Raw genomic sequence first — 21,456 nt, 5'->3', positions numbered from 1 at the left:
GCTCTATGTACTTTTCAAGGGATGGGACGTGGGTGGCGCTGTGGGTTAAACCACAGAGTTCGCCAGAAGCGGCTTTGTCATGCTGGCCACATGACCCAGAATTACCTTTACCTTACTTTTTAAAGGGAGAAAAGGGGGAACCACCTCATGAACAAGGAGGCAGCAAGTGTGTGTGTGTGTGGGGGGGAGGCTCTGGCTTCCCATTGCACCCCTGGACAATGCCAGATTTCCAGGATTAGATGCTGCAAATACTGGAGAACAATACTTGGCCTGATCCAGCAGGCTTTTCTCACATACATTTTTAATTTCATGAATGTACGGTATGCATTTCCCCAAATGTTTGTGGCACCAATCAGTCTTACACTACCTAGAATTCTAATTGCAATTCATATTAAACACACCCCCTGACATTTGAGTGACACACATAAGAATGATTATAGAGTCCGTCTGTGGTGCGTGCCTCGAGGTCTCATTACAGGGCTATTTGGATGGGATGTCAGAACCTTTGTTGCTTAATTGCTTTTCATAGTGGAGTATATAAAAAGGGAGAGGAATGCCGAGGTCTCTGAGGAAATCTAAAAGCTCTTGAAGAAGGAGAGTTGAACCTAACCAGGTATCCTAGAAAGAAACAAGGTGAAAGAGACAGCAAGAGAAGGATGGAGATCTGGGCATTTTTGATTGCTCTGCTGGTGGTTCTTCTGATTTTGCACTCCCTGAAACAACTCCGGTCACGCAGGCAATATCCTCCAGGACCTTTTCCGCTTCCTCTCATTGGAGGTTTGTGGCGATCCGGGACGAAGCTTCGTGAAGATACTTTCATTAAGGTACTTACTTCTTAGTAATAACTCAGTCTAATGTCAATAATTGTTTTATCAATTCCCCACAACCATTCTGGTATTTAATCTTAAACAGTACCATGGGTTTAAATGCTAACTGCAAGGGCCACAATTTAATACACAATTGAATGCGAAGAAACTCCTACACTTAAAAGTCATTGAATTCAAATTAAAACTGAATTTAATTAAATATCATCCAAGGTTCCATTGCCAAAGTAACTTAATTCATTTTCAAGTCACCCAGATTTTTTACAAACTACTTTCAGGTGTAATAAGGGCAAGTAAAAGCAACTAACAAATCTAAAAAATAAATAAATAAATAAATAACAAAACAAAACAAAATCAATTCAGAGATTTTGGAATTAATTTTGTGAATCTGTGAATCTGAATTAGTTCATTCATGCCATTGCTGCTGTGCTATATAGGCCATACACAGGTAGACCCAGCAGCTGCCATGCAGATAAAAGTTTGATAAAACAATGATGGAAGAAGAGGCGGATTTGGGGCTCTCAAATTTCAGTGGCTCCCTGTGCAGCGCTAAAATTCAGCACTGCCCACCCACCATTTGCTCTCCGTTATACATCATTGTTGTGGTGCCCCCTGAGGCACTGGCACCCATTGTGGCCGAACCAGTCATGCCACCCTAAAACCGCCTCTGATGGTTCCTCTGCATGCCCATCCCCTCTGCTTGTAAATAATCCACTTTTAATAAAACAGCAAATCATCCTTAATGGATCTCGGCAGTAAACACTAATCTCCAGATAATAATCCCACCAAGAGCTCCTCCCCTCCCCTCCCCCTTCTTCTTCTTCTTCTTCTTCTTCTTCTTCTTCTTCTTCTTCTTCTTCTTCTTCTTCTTCTTCTTCTTCTTCTTCTTCTTCTTCTTCTATCACTTATAGCCAAGCAAGATTGTCTTCCATGAACATGGACTTAACAGTGAGTCTGTAAGTGACTGTGGAGGCCTGTTCTGGATCCACTCATCATTCCACAATGGGGACAAAGGTTTCTGGGCAGGAGTTGATCACAGTGAGGGTTTTCCAAGTGTGCCTTCCTCTTAGCACGTTTCTCCCTTTCGTCTTGAGTTTGAGCGTTTTCAAAGCCCATGACAGATTTGGTAAAGGCTGTTCTCCAATTGGAGCACTCACAGGCCAGTGTTTCTCAGTTGTCGGTGTTTATACTACATTTTTTTTTTTTTTGATTTGCCTTGAGAGAGTCTTTAAAGCTCTTCTGTGGACCACTGGCATTACGCTTTCCATTTTTTAGTTCAGAATAGAGTAGTTGCTTTGGAAGACGATAATCAGGCATCTGCACAACATGACAAGTCCAACAAACTTTATGTTGAAGAATCATTCCATCAACAATGGTGATCTTTGCTTCTTCCAGTACACTGGTATTAGTTTGCCTGTCTTCCCAAGTGATATGTAAAATAACACTGTTGATGGAATCTTTCAAGGAATTGGAGATGGCATTTATAAGTGGTCCATGTTTCACAAGCATGCAGTAAGGTTGGTAGTACAATAGCTTTGTAAACAAGCATTTTGATTTCCCTGCAAATGTACCGGTCCTCAAACACACATCCTCTGCACTATGTTGTCATCAGCATACGGTAACCTTACTCTTTGCTTTCATCCTACTCAGATTGGTTGGAGGATGGATGGTGGCTAACAGATTGAGGTTGAATCCTGACAAGACAGAAGTACTATTTTTGGAGGACAGGGGGCGAGCAGGTGTGGGGGACTCCCTGGTCCTGAATGGGGTAACTGTGCCCCTGAAAGACCAGGTGCACAGCCTGGGACTCGTTTTGGAGGTGCAGGTCAATTCTGTGTCCAGGGCAGCTGTCTATCATCTCCATCTGGTACGCAGGCTGAGACCCTACCTGCCTGCAGACTGTCTCAACAGAGTGGTGCATGCTCTAGTTATCTCTCGCTTGGATTACTGCAGTACACTCTATGTAGGGCTACCTTTGAAGGTGACCTGGAAACTACAACTAATACAGAATGCAGCAGCCAGACTGGTGACTGGGAGTGGCAGCCGAGATCATACTGCACCCGTCCTTAAAGACCTACATTGGCTCCCAGTACATTTCTGAGCACAATTCTAAGTGTTGGTGCTGACCTTTAAAGCCCTAAATGGTCTCGGCCCAGTATAACTGAAAGCATCTCCGCCCCCATGGTTCAGCTTCCTCTGAGGTCCAGTGCCAAGGGCACCGAGGGGTGTGCAAAACTGAGAAGATCCTTAACTGAGAAGGTCTATTTGGCGGTGCCAAATTTTGTTCTCGCCCAGAGCGTCATATTACACACTTTGCCCTTGACTGACACTGTGAAAAGAATGGCACTGGGAGACGAAGTTCACAGGCTGATCCTGCTACCATTTACTATTCAACACTTGCCATATAGAAAATGCAGCAACTTTTTGGCATGTTGCTGATTTCACTTACTGAAGATACCCATGCCCTAATTATTCTTGTTTAAATGGTTTTGCGCTTTTCAATATTAATAAGAATCTTGTCCTTTTACCTTAGTTTTAATATTATTACTGTGTGTCTTGCTTGCTGCTGCTGGATTAAGGAGGCTTATCTCTGAAACACATCGTGCAAAACGAAAAGCTGAGCTAATCGAACAGCTTATTACAATAAGCTCTGGAATTTGTCTTCCTTCTCTTCCATTGTATTCTGCCCATGACCCAGAATGCTGGGAACCTCTCCCCTTCCAACAGATTAATGGGCACCAAGTTCTCTTGGCAATGAAGTAGGAGCTCATAATCTCTTTCCAAGAAAATGAAGGAGGAGCTTGCAGCTCACATGTGGCTATTATTAGTTATTAAATTTATAAATATCACCCTTAATCCACAGCTCAGGGCAGTTCACGGCCTAATAATAGTAATAATTAAGAATAATTTCATTATTATTTATACCTCACCCATCTGGCTAGGTATCCCCAGCCACTCTGGGTAGCTTCCAGCAGAATATAAAAACATAATAAAACATCAAACGTTAAAAACTTCCCAATACAGGGCTGCCTTCAGGTGTTTTCTGAAAGTTAGAATACAACATACATAAAATACACGATAAAAACAAGAAGAAAAAACTAACAAACCAGTAACCCTTTGCACAAACACATTTTGCAAATGTATAAGATGTTAACCAGGAAGAGGTCTGGTTGAAGAGGAACAGTTTCGCCTTAAACACCTAAAAGTGTATAATGAAGGTTCCAGCTGAACCTCCCTTGGGAGAACATTCCACAAAAAGGAGAGACTACAGAAAATGCCAGTTTTTGTGTTGCCATCCTCTGGACCTCTTGTAGCCTCAGATGTTGATTTCAGGGTCCTGATCAGATCATATGGGGAGAGGCAGTCCTTTAGGTATTGAGATCCCAAGCCTTTGTAGATCAAAACCAACACTTTTAATTGGGCCCAGAAACTAATTGGCAGCCAATGCAGTCAGACCAGAATTGGTGTATTATGCTCAAACAGTCTTCTCCTGATGAGCAACCTGGCCACCGAATTCTGCACTATCTGAAATTTCTGATCCATCGTTAGATGCAGCCTTATGTATAACACATTGCAGCAATCTAAGCTAGATAGAATAAGAGAAAATTTTAAAAAGTTTTCACTCACTGTCAGTTCATATTTTATTTTATTTATTTGTTTATTTAATCCATTTATAAGCCATTTTTTCCAGAGAAAACAATTCAAAGACTACAAGACTACTTAGCCATCAGATAAGAACATAACTTTTAAAACATCTGTAATTGGTAATAATCTCTAGCCCAGAGATGTATTTGGGGGACCTCTTTTTAATTCATTAACAAATATTTGTATGGTGGCGATGCTCCTGCTGTGACCCACTGTGGGTCATAAACCTGACCCAGTGCTCTAGCCCAGCTTATGTCAACCTGGTGCCCTCTGGACTACAATGCCCACCTGCCCCAACCATCATGGCCAATGGGCAGGGATGATGGGAGTTGCAGTTGTACAGCCTCTGATGGGCTCCAGTTTCCACATCCCTGCACATAATGTGCAACAGAGAGTAAAACAAATGGGTTGGGAAGGAAGGAAGGGAGGGAAGAAGGGAGGGAGATGCTGGCAAAAGAAGCTGTGAGAAGCTGTAGAGGTAAGGAAGGCTGGAGGTCATGTGTTAAGTCGAAATAGCCACCTGTTTACTTTGAACATAACATTCCTTTCCTCTCTTTTGACCCAAATGGTAGATGGCAAAGGAATATGGCAACGTTTACACCTTTTGGGCAGGAAATATACCCCTTGTGGTCTTGTCTGGATTCCAAGCAGTGAAAGAAGCTCTCATTGACCAGTCTGAACAATTTGAGGAGCGACCAGTGGTGTCTTTCTTTACAACAAAAGGAAAGGGTGAGTAGTGAAGAATGAGACAATCTACTGGTATTTCCCCCAGAGAAAACATTTAAATGACTCAAAAAATTTTTTCCCTTCCAGTAGCACCTTAGAGGCCAACTAAAGTTCATAACAATAACAAACTTAAGATAAAGTAAAGGTACCCCTGACCGTTGGGTCCAGTTGTGGACGACTCTGGCGTTGCGAGCTCATCTCGCTCTATAGGCCGAGGGAGCCGGTGTTTGTCCACAGACAGCTTCCGGGTCATGTGGCCAGCAAGACAAAGCCGCTTCTGGTGAACCAGAACAGCACACGGAAACACTGTTTACCTTCCCACCGGAGCGGTACCTATTTATCTACTTGCACTTTGACGTGCTTTCAAACTGCTAGGTGGGCAGGAGCTGGGACCGAGCAATGGGAGCTCAACCTGTCGCATGGATTTGAACTGCCGACCTTCTGATCAGCAAGCCCTAGGCTCTGTTGTTTAATCCACAGCGAGACCCGCGTCCCTTATAAAAAACTTAGTTAGTCTCTAAGGTGCTACTGGAAGGAATTTTTTTATTTTGTTTTGACTATGGCAGACCAACATAGCTACTTACCTATATTTAAATGACTGTCTGGATAAACAGAACAAAGCTTCTCGATTAAGTGCAGGAAATGGGTTGTTGGAGCCAATGCTAGTCCTACAGAAGACCCATTGTAATTAATGTGCATGGCTAATGAAGGTCTATTAATTTCCATGTGTCTACTCTGAGTAAAACTTACCTAGATACAACCCAATCCTCTAGCAAGTGCTTTATGGATAGCCTAACTGCTGCCTTTCATGCACTATTAACCTCAAGGCTGGATTACTGCAATGTTTGTTATCTGGGGCTGCCCTTGAGGTTAGTCCAGAAGCCGCATCTGATGAATAATGCAATGGGTCAACTGCTCATGGGGGCAGGAACAGCCAACATGTTGAAAGATTTCCACTGGCTGCCAATTAGCTACTGGGTTTATTTTATTTTATTTATTAAATTTATATACGGCCCTTCATCAAAAAAAATCTCAGGGTTGCTCACAGAATAAGTTCATGATGTTGGTTTTGGTCTATAAAGGCATATACAACTTGGGATTCAGATGCTCAAAAGAGCATCTCATTCCTTATACACCTAGTCAATCACCACACTCTGTGGGCGAGGGCCTCCTGCAGATACCATCGTGGGAGGCCCATTCCATACAATGTAGGCATGGGCATAGTGTTGTGTTCCCTACCCTTTAGAATTCCCTCCCTTTGAATAGTAGACAGGTGTCCCCTCTGTTGTCTTTTCAGCACTTTCCAAAGACCTTCCCCTTCCAAGAAGCATTGAGGACTTTCCCAGTCTGCATCTGTATTTGAATTTTTAAAAAGATTTATTGTTGTTGTGTTGCTTGTTGTTTGCAGTTGTGGATTCCTTTGGGAGAAAGAATGGGGTATAAACGTACTAATAAATGATTTTAAAAGTCATTAAATTTATGATGATGAGGGGCTTCAAGAGCAAATCTTACTGGCTTGAAATCAGCAGGGTGCCAGATGACAGGTGCAGGATTTGGAAAGTAATGAGAGGCAAGAGCAGGGAGACTGAGGGGAGCATTTAAGAGGCACATAGGTATATGTGTATAGCATAGTAATAGCTAAGCAATATTGCACCACATACAAGAATTCAAGTACATGTGGAAGGAGTATAGAGAGCAGCTGAGTAGGTAGTACTGAACAACAATCCTACTTAGGGTAGACCCAGTGGGCAGTCACCACCATCGTCACGTATTAATTTATTAATTGCCTTCTGCATGAATGTCTCACAGCAACTTACAGACATATAAAAGCAGCTAAACTGGTTTTAAAACAGTGCAGAAACAACAACTAAATATGAGTCAAAAACAATACAAAATATACACCTGTTGAAGAGACCTTGAGCAAGGAAAGCAGATTGAGAGTATATGGGTAAAAATTGTGTGAGAGAGAAACATCAGTGACCTTACTGTGGGACTCTGCTATAGACCAGTGTTTTTCAACCTTTTTTGGGCAAAGGCACACGTTTCATGAAAAAAATCACGAGGCACACCACCATTAGAAAATGTTAAAAAAAATTAACTCTGTGCCTATATTGACTATATATAAAGTAATTTTTCAATTTTTCCCACGGCACACCAGGCAACATCTCGCGGCACACTAGTGTGCCATGGAACAGTGGTTGAAAAACACTGCTATAGATTGCCAAACCAGACTGAAGACTTAGATGCTCCTCCCTAGAACAGATTACCAAACATTCAAATAGGAGAGTCATGGGAGACTTCAATTTCCCTGATATCTGTTGGAACTCAAACTCTGCCAAGAATGAAAGGTCCGGCAAATTCCTCCATTTCCTCACTGACAATTTCATATGCACAAGTCAAAGGCAAAACCCCCCATTGTATTCTTGCAAGGAAGTTGCTAAAATGTGGGATGAATGAGGTACTTGTTAGGTGGATTTGTAGCTGGATGACTGACAGAACCCAAAGAGTATTCATTAATAGTTCCTCATCACTTTGGAAAGGGGGGGGGGACAAGGGGGTGCCGCAAGGTTCTGTCCTGGGCATGTTGTTGTTCAACGTCTTTATAAATGACTTGGATGGAGGAATTGAGGGGATGCTCATCAAATTTGCAGATGACGCCAAACTGGGAGGGATAGCGAATGCCACAGAAGGAGTTGGGTTTATCTTTATCAACACTGGTAGTTTGTGCAACAAAGACTGAACTTGCAGGTATCACCTGAGTTTTCCATAATTTTAAATGCCAGACAAAATCCCCCATCGTAGATACCACATGTCTGGAGAGCTCACATTTTTCTGATACTGTAAAGTGCAGGGACTTCTGGGACCACCTGATTTCTGTTCTATTATCACATAATAATGAATAATGAATGACGAAAGGCAATAGAAAGTGAGGTTCTGTTACACCAATATTGTAGATATACCCATATAATACTCTGAGATGGATTCTGCATCATCTTCTAATTCTTGACTTCAGAGAGAGCAAGTAGTTATTAAATTCAAGGACATGAACTTCAGTGAACATAATTTCTTCCAGGCTGGCAACTTAATTATTTACATTAATTTCTGTAAATAATAATTTCTCAATGATTTTCCATAGGTATTATATTATCAAATGGTCACATCTGGAAGCAACAGAGACGGCTTGGAGTGGTTACTATGCGGAAGCTGGGACTGGGGAAGAAAGGCATGGAGCACAAGATAGCAGAGGAGGCCCGTCAGCTTGTGGAGGTCATTGCACAATCAAAGGGTACATGATCCTAGGTGATGGTGATGGGTTTTCTTATTTTCCAGCCTGCAGAAATCTATTTGTACTGCCTCTGTCCATTTTGGAAAGGAATGTGATATGCTTTAGAATCACAGAATGGTAGACTTGGAACAGAGCCAGAGAGTCATCTAGTCCAATCCTCTGCAATACAGCAATCCTGACACAGCTGTCCCTGGATGGGCTTGAACCACCAACCTTCTGTGAGACACACTGACCCATTGTGGTGGAGATCACAGCGGTTTCTCTTGACCATCATAAAATCCGACTCTCAGTATGAACAGGAGCAGCTGAAGTCACATTAGTATAACTTTATTTTGCAGGACAACCACTTGACCCCTCCATGCCCATCACTAATTCAGTCTCCAACATGATATGTGCTGTGGCTTTTGGGCACCGGTTTGCTCTTGAAGATGAACAGTTCCGGAAGCTGATAGAAGCCATGGATTTTGTCCTAAAATTTCAAGGCAGCATCCAGCATTCTGTGAGTAGACATTTTCATTCCTACTGAGCCAGAGTATGGTCTCCCAGGGTCTTAGGTCCCCCACTCAGCATTCTGGAATCCATTATGATAGAGGATAGAGTATTAGAGAAGAAAGATTAGGTTTAAATCTAATCTAAGATAAGGGCAATTTATGATCTCATAGCATAAATCATTTCTCAAGATTATTATAAAGATTGAAAAAAAGAATAAGGAGACTATGTCCAATCACAGGGGACTCTTTGGAGGAAAGATGGGATAAAATTGGAACAATGACCTTCAAAACAGGTCGTCTAGAGCCCAGGGGTTAGCATAATAATCTTCTCAAGAAGGGGATTACATAGTTTTGTTGCCATCATAGTGAATTAAATTTGTTTTCTCTCTGCCCACTGAATATCATGACTCATGGGGGACTTGTTTCCTGAGGTAATATATTGGCAGCCCTATTATGGACCAGTTTAATATCTTCAGGTTTTAAGAAAGACAAAATATTCCTGACGCACTTGGACCTAATCTATGTATATAAACGCAAGTGTCTCTGCGTCCAGTCCCTGTTTCTCTGGGTTTGCGCTACTGAGCATGTGCCCCACGGACACAGGGATTGGAGCAGAGAGACAATCGGGCCGGGAGCAGTGGCGGCAGTTGAAGCGGCGGTTGAAATGAAACGCCGGCGCTCCAGAGGACGAGGGGAGGCCAAGAAGGGAGGCCACGCTGCTACTCTCTCCGCTGAAACCAGAGCCCCGAGGCCTAGCGGCCCGGGAGCGGCCCAGAGCAGCCCGCCCCGCGGAGCGCTGACGCTCCGGAGGACGAGGAGGGACGCTGCGCTCCCGCAGCTGCTGCAGCAGCCATCTGACTCGGGGCCCCGAGGACTAGCGGCCCGGGAGTGGCGTGGCCAGCCAGAGGGCGGTTGAGGAGCTTGGGGGTGGGGAGCGGCGCAAGAGCAAAAAATAACAAACCGGGCGGTCTTCCCTTATCCTGCGAGCAGTACCTGCTCTCCCGGCTCCCGCAGCGCTGGCACAGCCCCCGTACCTATTCGGAGAAAGGGAGAATGACGAGGCCTTCACCGCTCTAGCGCCCATTATTTTAATGGGCTTAAACCACTAGTGTGGTATATTGTCTCCCAAAATTCAATGGCCACAGAACCCTGAGAGTCTGTGGGTGAAATAACTTGGAAAAGCAGGGACTAAGGAGGCACAGAATGGCATATCCTGAAAGACAGCAAGGGTGGATGGTTGGCTGGATCTGTAAGCTCTACACTGCAAAGACCACAATTGGAGCATGTGAGCATCTCTAAATTTTGGAAACATTTAAAAAGAGCCATAAATGCCCAAGTTTCAAGAGTGCTACAATAACTGTTGAAGAGTCCAACCCTAAATTCAATAGAGGTGCACTGATTTTCCCGGGGGGGGGGGAAGCAAATCAATTTGCTGATTTGAATTGGGGGGGGGGGAGAGATTGAATTTAGCAGTGGCAGTCATGATGGTGCCAAAGGTCCGTATAGTTAAAGCTATGGTTTTCCCAGTAGTAATGTATGGAAGTGAGAGCTGGACCATAAAGAAGGCTGATCGCCAAAGAATTGATGCTTTTGAATTATGGTGCTGGAGGAGACTCTTGAGAGTCCCATGGACTGCAAAAATATCAAACATATCCATCCTTAAAGAAATCAGCCCTGAGTGCTCACTGGAAGGGCAGATCCTGAAGTTGGGGCTCCAATACTTTGGCCATCTCATGAGAAGAGAAGACTCCCTAGAAAAGACCCTGATGTTGGGAAAGATGGAGGGCACAAGGAGAAGGGGACGACAGAGGATGAGATGGTTGGACAGTGTTCTCGAAGCGACTGGCATGAGTTTGGCCAAACTGCCGGAGGGAGTGGAGGATAGGGGTGCCTGGCGTGCTCTGGTCCATGGGGTCACGAAGAGTCAGACACGACTGAACGACTGAACAACAACTGTGGGCCCCCTGCAGCCACCACCTTTCCTGGATTTTTTTTAATGGTTGCTCCCACTGCTTAAAAAAAAAAAGCAGCTCCCTTCTGTATGACCCAACTAAACCCTTTTGAACTGGGGGATGGGCAGACCTGTCAATTTCAGTTTCTCATTTTTCCTGTCTTAAATACAGTTCTCCTCATTGCTACATCAATTTCTGAACTTAAAAAAAGTTCTCATGAAGTTTCACCTGCATTTTAGTGCTAATTTCTCTTAATGCACACGTTTGCCTACTACTGTATTCACATTTTTGCAAAGCAGTAAATTTCATGTTTGTATGTTGTTTTCAACAATATATGCATTCTTAGGCATACCTGCCCATAGTATTTCCATTTCCACTTACCTGGGACATGGCAGACAACCCTATATTAGTCCAACATTCAATTTCTAGTTCCTCCATGTATTCAGAAAAATTAAAAAAGGCGAAAGATTTATACGATCTGAAGATCTTCTGGGACGACATCTATATAGAACTTTACAAAATATTTATAGTCTCATTCATAAAAAACCAGAAGCATTTCTACTCAGAACTACAGGACCAGACATTCCTAGGAATGTAAGAGAATTTTTTTTAATATGCCATGAGAATCCTAATAGCGTCTAACTGGAAAAGTGATTAAAATCCCTTTCAGGTCAGATTGGTTACAAAAATTAGTTGAATATGCTAGCCAAATTAACCAAAAAAAGAAAAGAAAGATAATTCAAAACAAGTATTTACAGTGGTAACTCTGGTTACGAATATTTCTGGTTACGAGCTCCGCTAATCCGGAAGTAGTTGCTCCTGGTTGCGAACTTGGCCCCAGGATATGAGTGGAAGTCCTGCAGTGGAGGTGTGTGCGCAGCGGGAGGTGCCATTAGAGAAAGCGCGCCTCAGGATAAGAATGGTTTCAGCTTAAGAACGGACTTGCAGAACGAATTAAGTTCGTAACCAGAGGTACCACTGTATTGCAAAATGGGAAGTTTTAAAAACATATCTTAAGAACAGTTGTTGCAGTTTGAACTCGGTCGTAGCCTTTGAATATTCGCTGTAGCTGTAATAAGCAAGAAATAAGGACATAGGAGAAATAATAATTATAAAATCGAAGGATAAGTTTATGCAATAAATGAGTAAATACTAAGTGAAGTATGGAGATGATGGAAAGTTAGATGTACACTAAGATTTATTGTTAGAATATATGAGGGTTTTTTGTCAACTTTGTTTCCCTTGTAACAAATGACATAAATGTACAATTTTTTTGTTGTTTAACTTTTTTGTTTAAGTTTAAGTATGTACACACACACACACACACACACACACGTGTGTGTGTGTGTGTGTGTGTGTGTGTGTGTATAGGATGCGGGTGGCACTGTGGCTTAAACCACAGAGACTAGGGTCTGCCAATCAGAAGGTTAGTAGTTCGAATCACTGTGGCAGGGTGAGCTCCCATTGCTTGGTCCCAGCTTCTGCCCACCTATCAGTTCGAAAGCACGTCAAAGTGCAAGTAGTTACCTTCCAGCGGAAAGGTAAACAGCATTCTGTGTGCTGCTCTAGTTCGCCAGAAGCGGCTTTGTCATGCTGGCCACATTACCCGGAAGCTGTACGCCACCTCCCTCGGCCAGTAAAGCAAGATGAGCGTCGCAACGCCAGAGTCGTCTGTGACTAGACCTAATGGTCAGGGGTCCCATTACATTTATATATACATACACACACACACACACACACACACACACATATCAGAAAAAGTATTCTTTAATGTGAAAAGTAGGAAGAAAGAAAAGTTTTCTTTTTAAAAGATTTTTTGTAGAGGAAAGATGGGCATTACTTGACTGGGCAACTGGGGAATTTAATAAATAAAATAAGTAATAATAAAAATTGCAGAAGTGCACATTTCAAAGAATGGCTGTGTTTGAATTTGTATATTAGATAAATTCATGTTTAAATGTGAACTGACTTGAATGTCCCCCCCACCAATACTTATTCTCCATCCACCCCCACCTCCTGCAAAAAGACCACTCACTTGTTCCAGGAGGAGTCCTGGGATTATTCCCAGTTTTGGAATGAAGTCTGGGAGTTGGAAAATATATTGAGCAATAGTTTTCTTTCACATTTTCACCTAGGGATAATTCCCAGAACAAGTTGTTGTGAGATTCAGTAGAAGTTGCAGACACCTTCCTTCTTCTCAGTTAGACTCAAAGTCATATGCTAGCCCTGAAGAATTATGCAGATTATTAAAGTGGTAATTCAAAGCACAAATGTGTGACCACGCTTCCTCATGGTAATGACAGCATTTCTGCTATCTTTCCTTTAGCTGTATGAAATATTCCCATGGCTCATGAAATATCTCCCAGGGCCCCACAAGAAGGCCTTGTCCTGCATGGAAATGGTAGTTTCATTTGCAAAGGAGGAGATAGAGAAGCATAAGGAGAATCTGGCTCTGCATGAACCACAGGATTTCATTGATTTCTATCTACTTGAGATGGAGAAAGTAAGTACCTGCTTTGAAAACTGAATATTGCTCATCAGAAGAGTCATTTTATTCCCTCTTACATGTGAATACTAATCTCTTGCCAAGACACCAATATTTTTATTCCGAATCTCAGCTGAAAAGCACATTGAGTTTCCCCAAATTTCCCTCATAGTCATTTTGTTGCTAAAGTATGTTGACTTCCACCCATAAGCATCTATTGAAACGGGTAGGAAATGCCAGGTATTTCCATAACCCCAAATTTGACAGTGAATAAGTGGGAATTTGTGTGTGTCAAGTAAGGGGTCTTCCCTTTGGAGCATTGCTTCTGTGCATAAATTAATCTGGATTGGTGTTCATCTCACATTCAAACATAGGCAGAGAAAACAGAAAAGCTCTACTGGTTCAACGATTTCATTTTTAATCTCATTTTTCTTCAGCGGAGGATATGTTGGGGCATCCTTTCCAGGAATGAATACAATTCCTCCAGTTTGCTTTGTGGCCCCAATCTGTGGCTCTCAATTCAGGCTAATTTTCTGTAGGCCACTCTGGGGACCACCTGTTCTGGATCCATCTCTGAAGCAATTTAGTGGGTGGGGCTAAGGCTTTTAGTATGTTTATTTTAAAACAACAACAGTATCATAACAAACTGTTTGAATAAGGTTTAAAAAGAAGGTTGGGAGCAGTGATATTGCTAACAGCCTTGGGCAGTGGAATGCCAACAGGAGACATCCCTGTTGACACACCACCTAGTCCACCACTGGTGAAGAAGCAGTGCTGGCAGTGGTGGCAGCTTCATTGAGATTTCATCAAAATCTCACAGGATCTTATTGGATACCACTGTTGCTGCTGTCACTTTGCAGGCACTGCTGTGCAATGCAAGTAAGGGAGGAAGCAGCAACATCAGGGCAGTGGTGGTGGCATCTTCCCATTTCACTTCAGGTGGTGTGATGGGACCCTTGACCCCTTATTAGGCATTTCCTGGTGTTATGGTAATAACTGGGTGAAAGTAGATAAAGTAAGTGCTGAAGGACAGATTGTAATGCATGTAAATGACATGTCACCTTCCCTATTTTCAACATCAGAGCAGGAATGACCCAGAGGCTACCTATAATGAAGAAAACTTGGCTCAGTGTATCTTTGACCTCTTTATAGCAGGGTCAGACACAACCACCATTTCTTTGAAATGGGCGCTTCTCCTCCTGGCAAGTCATCCAGATATCCAAGGTGAGAGAGGGAGCTATGGGAGCCTGGGCTTCTCTTGACCTCTTGACAGTGGACTGTAACTCTTTAAATGTTTCATACATATCTGATGAGATGCTAAAACAAGGAACCTAAAGGCATGGAAATAGTTAAAAGTAAGTGAGTTTATGGTGGAAGTTTTGGAAGACAAAGGGTTATCAAAATAAGTTAAATGCTTTTGACTTACACATCTGGAAAGTTACAGGTGGGTAGCCGTGTTGGTCTGCCATAGTCGAAACAAAATAGAAAATTCTTTCCAGTGGCACCTTAGAGACCAACTGAGTTTGTTCTTGGTATGAGCTTTCATGTGCATGCACACGAAAGCTCATACCAAGAACAAACTCAGTTGGTCTCTAAGGTGCCACTGGAAAGAATTTTCTATTTTGTTACATCTGGAAAGAACCCTTTTCCCCATGAACATTTTCCTACATAGTTTCTGGAACCTAAAATCAAGGTCATCAGAAGCAGAAATGTAAAATGCCCTGAATACCCTGTCCCCATAGGAAGCTTCCAATCTATTATTACTAAGACAGGAAGAGATGGAGGGTCTGAATGTGTAGAGAAGTTGGAACAGGAGGCGGTTGTGGGCAGTGGATGAAGCTAAGCAAGTCAATGGAAGTTTTTCTGAAGGAGAGGAATGTCTGTGCAAAAAGAGGGAAGACAATTTGAAGATTGGGAAATGGCATGGTCAAAAGAAGGGAAAGAAAGATGCATAAAGAAGTCATTGTTTTTGCCAGGGTGAATATAGTGATGAATCCAGAAGTCCAGGTACCTTCATGACAACCCGCAAGCCATTCCCCTTCTAAAACTGCAACAAATATGAAATGTTAACCAATGCACAGATTATGACCAGTAACAAGCCACCTGTTTTCTTACTCTCTCTCCCCCTCTTTGCTGAACATTCAGCCTGGAAGAGTTCTGGTGGGCTCACTCACTCCCTCTTTGCATTTTATTTGGCCTTGATAAAAGGACTTTGGAATCTTTCGAAATATAAATGGCAGTTTAACACATGGCCAATGAAGCCACCTTTTCCTCTGCACAGCTTAGCGAGTGATTTTCTCTTTGAGAGATGCTCATTTATCTGATATAAAGAGGCAGGGGTGCCAAATTGAATAAATTATTCGGAGGCAGGTAAGCCCCAGTCCACAGAATTGTTTACAAGATGTGGCACCCGCCCCGCCCCCATTTGAATGGTAACATCCATCAACTTTGGGAAGTCTAAGACCCTCAAATATTTTGCCGGGGAGAGCAAAGGGACCTCAACCTCTAACAGTTGGATCCCATGCGGAGGACTGGCCAAGAGGTCTCCAGCAGATGCCATCATTGCCTCTGCTGTGAAATAAGTGCCTGAGCCCTCTCCCTGCTTCTCCTTGGTCTACTACATGATTGATATTTGCCAAGATCAAGTAAGGAAGAGGATTAATGAAACAACATAGGAAATATTGAGGGGTGGGGGATATGTTTTTTCAAAAATGTGTACAACAGACAGGCTTGGATCACAGCCCTTCAGCAAATCCAGCCAGCTCATGTAACCAGAAACAGCTGAGCAGAGATGCACTTCCCCCTTTTTCACCCCTGGGATCTTGAGTGGGGAAGAACCACTGACATGAGCTCCTTGGAGGAAAAGGTGTGCTATAAATGTAAGAAACAGGGACTCATTCACAGAATCTTATGGAATAAATTCATGGGGAATATATGTCCATCTGAAAAAAACATTGCAATATTCAGAATAAACCATATCTTTCCATCATTTTCTTCAGATAAAGTCTACAAGGAGATAGATGATGTCATAGGTTCTGCTCACTCAATCAGCTATCAAGATAAGAAGAAATTGCCCTACATCAATGCTGTGATTCATGAAACACAGCGCTTTAAATATGCCTTACTTTTTGGGGTTGTCAGGCAATGTACAGAGGATGTGAAGATTCATGGTGTCCTCATTCCCAAGGTATAGAAGCATGATACAACTGCACTCCTGTATCCCAAGAACAAAGAGCATCACTGGGCTGCAGCGTATTGAGTGTTGCAGGCAGCCATTCAGGAGCTTGTGTTGTCTAAAACCCGAAGAGCAAGAAAACCACACAAGAGCAGGAGCTCCATCTGCAGACTTGTTTCACCATCAGCTAGTGCCATTCCATGTGACTTTTTGTGTGTGTGAGGAGTATAGTGTCAACAGTGTGATGCAGCATCAAAAAAAGCTAATGCTATATGAGGCTGCATCAACAGAAGTACAGTGTCCAGAGCAAGGGAAGTAATTGTAGTGCTCTATTCTACTTTGGTCAGACCACATGGGGAGTCCTGTGTCCCGTTCTGGGCACCACAGTTTAAGAAGGATATTGACAAGCTGGAACCTTTGCAGAGGAGGGTGAGCAAGATTATAAAGGGTATGGAAATTAAGCTTCATGAGGAATGGTTGAGGAAGCTGGTTATGCTAAAACCTGGGGGAAAGGGAGGCTGAGAGAAGATATGATAGTCATTTTCAAATATCTCAAGGGCTGTCAAATGGAAAATGGAGAAAGCTTGTTTTGTCCTGCTCTAGAGGGCAGGACCTAAACTAATGGCTTCAAGTGGAAAGGGCAGGACCTAAACCAATGGCTTCAATGGAAAGGAGATTCCAACTAAACATCTGGAAGAACTTTCTGACAGAGCTGTTGTGGAATTCCCTTCATTGGAGATTTCAAAGCAGAGGTTGAATGGTCTTCTGTAATTTAAGCTTTAGTTGAGATTCCTGTATTGCAGGTGATTGGACTCGATGACCTTTGAAGTCCTTCCAACTCTAGAATTCTATTATTCATGTATCAAGAGGAGGAAAATATGGAGACCAGAAGTCTTCCTCTGGTTTTGGGTCTTCCCTTTTTTAAAAGAGGGATGGAGAGAATGAGGCCGTCCTTTACCCTGCCCAAACAGGGAGCTTTTAAATGGGAAAAAGTTAGAGATGAAATGCCACTCTCCCCACAAAAACCCCACCCAGTTTTAATTCAGTTTCAATTTCAGAAATATTAGCCCTAGGGCAGTGAAGGAAATGTATTGCTCTGAGTGCATTCCCATTCAATTGTTTCTTCTTTGCAGGGGACAGCTATAATTCCCGATCTGCGTTCTGTTCTTCTTGATCCCACACGATGGGAGACACCAACAGAGTTCAACCCAAATCATTTTTTGGACAAGAACGGACAATATGTGGCTAGAGAAGAATATCTGCCATTTGGTGCAGGTAAATGCCAATGTCCAAGCTATGATGTTAGTTGTAGGCATGCTTATTGGGGAGATTCCAGGAAATGACAACAGCAGCACCAAGGGAGGCAGAGCAGAAGTAACATCCTTCTGGCAGGAGTAGCGCTGCTGGGCAGCAGAACATCGCAAGGCAGTGGCACGTTTAGGCGAAAGCTTTGTTGTTGTTCAGTCGTTCAGTCGTGTCCGACTCTTCATGACCCCATGGACCAGAGCACGCCAGGCACGCCTATCCTTCACTGCCTCCCGCACTTTGGCCAAACTCATGTTAGTAGCTTCGAGAACACTGTCCAACTGGGGAGCCAGTGTGGTGTAGTGGTTAAGAGCGGTAGACTCGTTATCTGGGGAACCGGGTTCGCGTCTCCACTCCTCCACATGCAGCTGCTGGGTGACCTTGGGCTAGTCACACTTCTCTGAAGTCTCTCAGCCCCACTCACCTCACAGAGTGTTTGTTGTGGGGGAGGAAGGGAAAGGAGAATGTTAGCCGCTTTGAGACTCCTTCGGGTAGTGAAAAGCGGGATATCAAATCCAAAACTCTTCTTCTTCTTCTCTTCTTCAAGAGTCTCCCCCAGCACCATAATTCAAAAGCATCAATTCTTCGGCGATCAGCCTTCTTGATGGTCCAGCTCTCACTTCTGTACATTACTACTGGGAATACCATAGCTTTAACTATACAGACCTTTGTCAGCAAGGTGATGTCTTTGCTTTTTAAGATGCTTAGGTTTTTCATTGATTTTCTCCCAAGAAGCTACCCAGCATCTTTTCCTGGGATGTAATTTAGCCTGGTCTGAAACCACACTCAGAACTGAGTCTGCAATGAAATCACCCCACTTCCTATTTCTTTCATCCTGAGCTCTATAGGAGATTGGGGTATGTGTCAGTTTTCCATTTTCAAAGAACAAAGGAATATTTTTGTCCCATATCTGTCAGGAGCTGGGCTTTTAGTATCATCTGCCGCATGCTGCAAAATATTGTTCCTGTAGAAATTCAGCAGACATTCTCATTGCTAACTTCCAAACATCTCTTATCATTTTTATACAAATAATTATGCCTATTCAATTGTTGATGGTGATGTTTTAAAGTAAAGATGAGCCAGCCATTTTTGTACGATTATATAGCCTGGTTTTACAGGTTATTCTGGTTGGTTGTCAGGGGAAATATATATATATAGCAGGGGTGGCCCACTCCCAAGAGACTGTGATCTACTCACAGTTAAAAACTGGCAATGATCTACCCCCTTTTGGGGGGTTCAGGTCAAAGTTGCTGAGTGTTTTTTTTAGGAAGGAAAGCCCTGTTTTGGGGTTCAGGTCAAAGCTGTTGAGCTTCTTTGTGGGGAGCCAGAGATCTCTCAGTGATCTACCAGAGATGTCATGATCTACCTGATGGACATGCCTTGTATATAGAAACGAGAATTCCAAGATCCAGGTTTGGGGCAAGTACTCTTTGGTGAGAACTTCCCAGCAAAGATGTTAAATAAAAAAACATGCAGCAAAGTAAAGTGTGGAAATATAGGCTGCTAGACCTTTCATATATGCCCTTGTGAGTTCTTTTCAAAGTCTCGCTCTTCCCCAGAGGAGGAAAAAGAACACACATTTGGTAAGTTTATAATGGTTCACATATAAACTCTCCAAAGGTCAGAGTCCTGTGTTTTTCCACACAGCATTCAGAAAACATTGCGCAGGCAGTAAAACTTGACTTAGTTACAGTGCTGAAAGTTCCTAAATTATTGGTATAAGCAGGGCTATTTTCCAGCTGGAACTCACCGGAACTCAGTTCCGGCCCCTGTCAGGTGGGTGCTATTGCCATTATAAAAGGTGTTTGTGGTAAGTTTTAGCACCTCTTTTTCTAGAAAAATAGCACTGGGTATAAGGACTTTGAAATGGCTTGTAAGAGCCATGCAGTTTGAGCTTGGAGCACCAGTTCAGACCTCTTTCACGCTGAACTTCTCAGGCCTGATTACCTGGGTCAATGTATACTGTACACTCGACAGCATTGTTAATGCTGGGTTTTGTTGAGTCATAATTCTCATATTACACTTAGAATCTCGTTGTATTCTAAGACTATGATGATGAAACAGTTGAAAGGCAAATTCATGTGCCTAATGCATTCATCTTAGAGATAATATGTTTTCTTCTTTTTCCATAAGACTGCAAAGAGTTCATTTACTGAGTCTTATAGTGTCACCTCTGACTCACAGAAGCTCTCAGGCAGAGACTTTGTCTCAGCCCAGTTAGCTGTGACCCTACAAATAGACGTTCTATGAGCTGCCTTTGGAATATTAAATTTGCAAATATTATACGGCGCTTTCCTTATCGTCCCTGCCTCCCAGCAATATTCCCATCCAAACATTTTATGTTGTTGTGTGGGAGGGAGGGAAGGGCGAATTCAGAATACGATTTTTTTATGATTAGCCCTGTGCTGGACCTTGCACAATGCTATACTCTAGAAGAAGACTATCAAGCTCATAGAACATCACCCTTGGAGATTGTGCAGAGGCAGTTGAGTATTTTTTTTTAAAAGCCTTGCAGCTCTCTTTCTGTCAAGCACCAAATAAACAAAGAGACCCAGAAACCTTTACACCGAAACCAGGGCTGCAAGCACAGGGTAATCGGCTACTACAACCTCTACTTCCTCCCTTCCCATCTCTCAGTTTCTTTCAATCTGAGCTTGTGACTTATCCCCGCTGTTGCTCAGGGCAGTTGAACAAAGTTTGTCTTTCATAATCAACCCTGAAATGTTGGCACTCAGCAGGCTAGGGAATTGACAACAGCCTTGATTATTTCCCTATCCTAACTATGTCTAGTTCACCAAAGTATTATGTAGAGTACACAGAAATAGACATTGGAAAATAAATTATTGCTCACTTGTTGCTTTCCCCTTGTCTCCTCCTAGGGTCTCGCATGTGTTTGGGAATGCAGCTAGCAAAGATTGAAATATTCCTCTTCCTGACCAGCCTGCTGAGAATGTTCCGCTTCCAGCTGCCAGAAGGAGTGAAAGAACTCAATCTAGAGGCTGTACCAGGGGGTACAACACATCCCCATCCTTATAAACTCTGTGCTGTTCCCCGCTGCAAGGCGTAATAACATAGGAAAGTTCCAGGGGGCTCCACTCATGCCATTCCTGACACTCTTTGCCATACCTGACACATTAGCCCCCTGGAGTTTCCCCTTCCCATCTCATGCAACTGCTGAGGTCTCTTCTTTCTGCAGCTCTGCTTTTCACCCATTTTCACCTTCATTCCACCTACTGTTTTTCAGGCCCTTTCATGCCCCTGCTTTCATCTTCAACCCTATCCCCAGCCCTCCTACTCCCTCCTTTTTCCAACTTACTTTCCATCCCCATTCTTACTCTTACTCCCCTTTTCCCTCCATCCTCCTTTTCACTTTCCTCAACTCTCTCCTACACACAGATCACTCCTCTTTCTGCACTTCCTTTTCTCTCCCCATTTCAACCCCCTCCATACTGATCATAGAACCAAAGAATTGTAGTGTTGGAAGGGACCCTAAGGGTCATCTGGGCCAACCCCCTGCAATGCAGGAATCTCAGCTAAAGCATCCATGACAGATGGCCATCCAACCTC

The 21,456-nt window shown here is 43.1% G+C and overlaps 1 protein-coding gene across 1 annotated transcript; it reads left to right on the top strand.

Annotated features, from left to right (window-relative positions):
- The first annotated feature begins 656 nt into the window (after positions 1-656).
- Positions 657-21,425, top strand: LOC117047541 (cytochrome P450 2J5-like). The gene is made up of 9 exons (XM_033150816.1): positions 657-824; positions 5,042-5,198; positions 8,332-8,481; positions 8,820-8,980; positions 13,251-13,427; positions 14,492-14,633; positions 16,409-16,596; positions 17,718-17,859; positions 20,769-21,425. Exons 1-9 carry the CDS (start codon positions 657-659, stop codon positions 20,954-20,956), a joined length of 1,473 nt encoding a protein of 490 aa, XP_033006707.1. The 3' UTR covers positions 20,957-21,425.
- Positions 21,426-21,456: the final 31 nt, after the last annotated feature.

The sequence above is a fragment of the Lacerta agilis genome, chromosome 5 (genome assembly GCF_009819535.1).
Source record: "Lacerta agilis isolate rLacAgi1 chromosome 5, rLacAgi1.pri, whole genome shotgun sequence".
Lineage (NCBI taxonomy): Eukaryota > Metazoa > Chordata > Lepidosauria > Squamata > Lacertidae > Lacerta > Lacerta agilis.
This window is presented reverse-complemented; position numbering and strand designations above follow the sequence as displayed.

What these genes read in the sequence shown, in the direction of transcription:
- LOC117047541 (XM_033150816.1), top strand. Translation starts at nt 657, where the DNA reads ATGGAGATCTGGGCATTTTTGATTGCTCTGCTGGTGGTTCTTCTGATT. An exon ending in CTTTACAACAAAAGGAAAGG is followed by an intron (nt 5,199 to 8,331) that starts GTGAGTAGTGAA and finishes GATTTTCCATAG; the next exon opens with GTATTATATTATCAAATGGT. An exon ending in AAGTCATCCAGATATCCAAG is followed by an intron (nt 14,634 to 16,408) that starts GTGAGAGAGGGA and finishes CATTTTCTTCAG; the next exon opens with ATAAAGTCTACAAGGAGATA.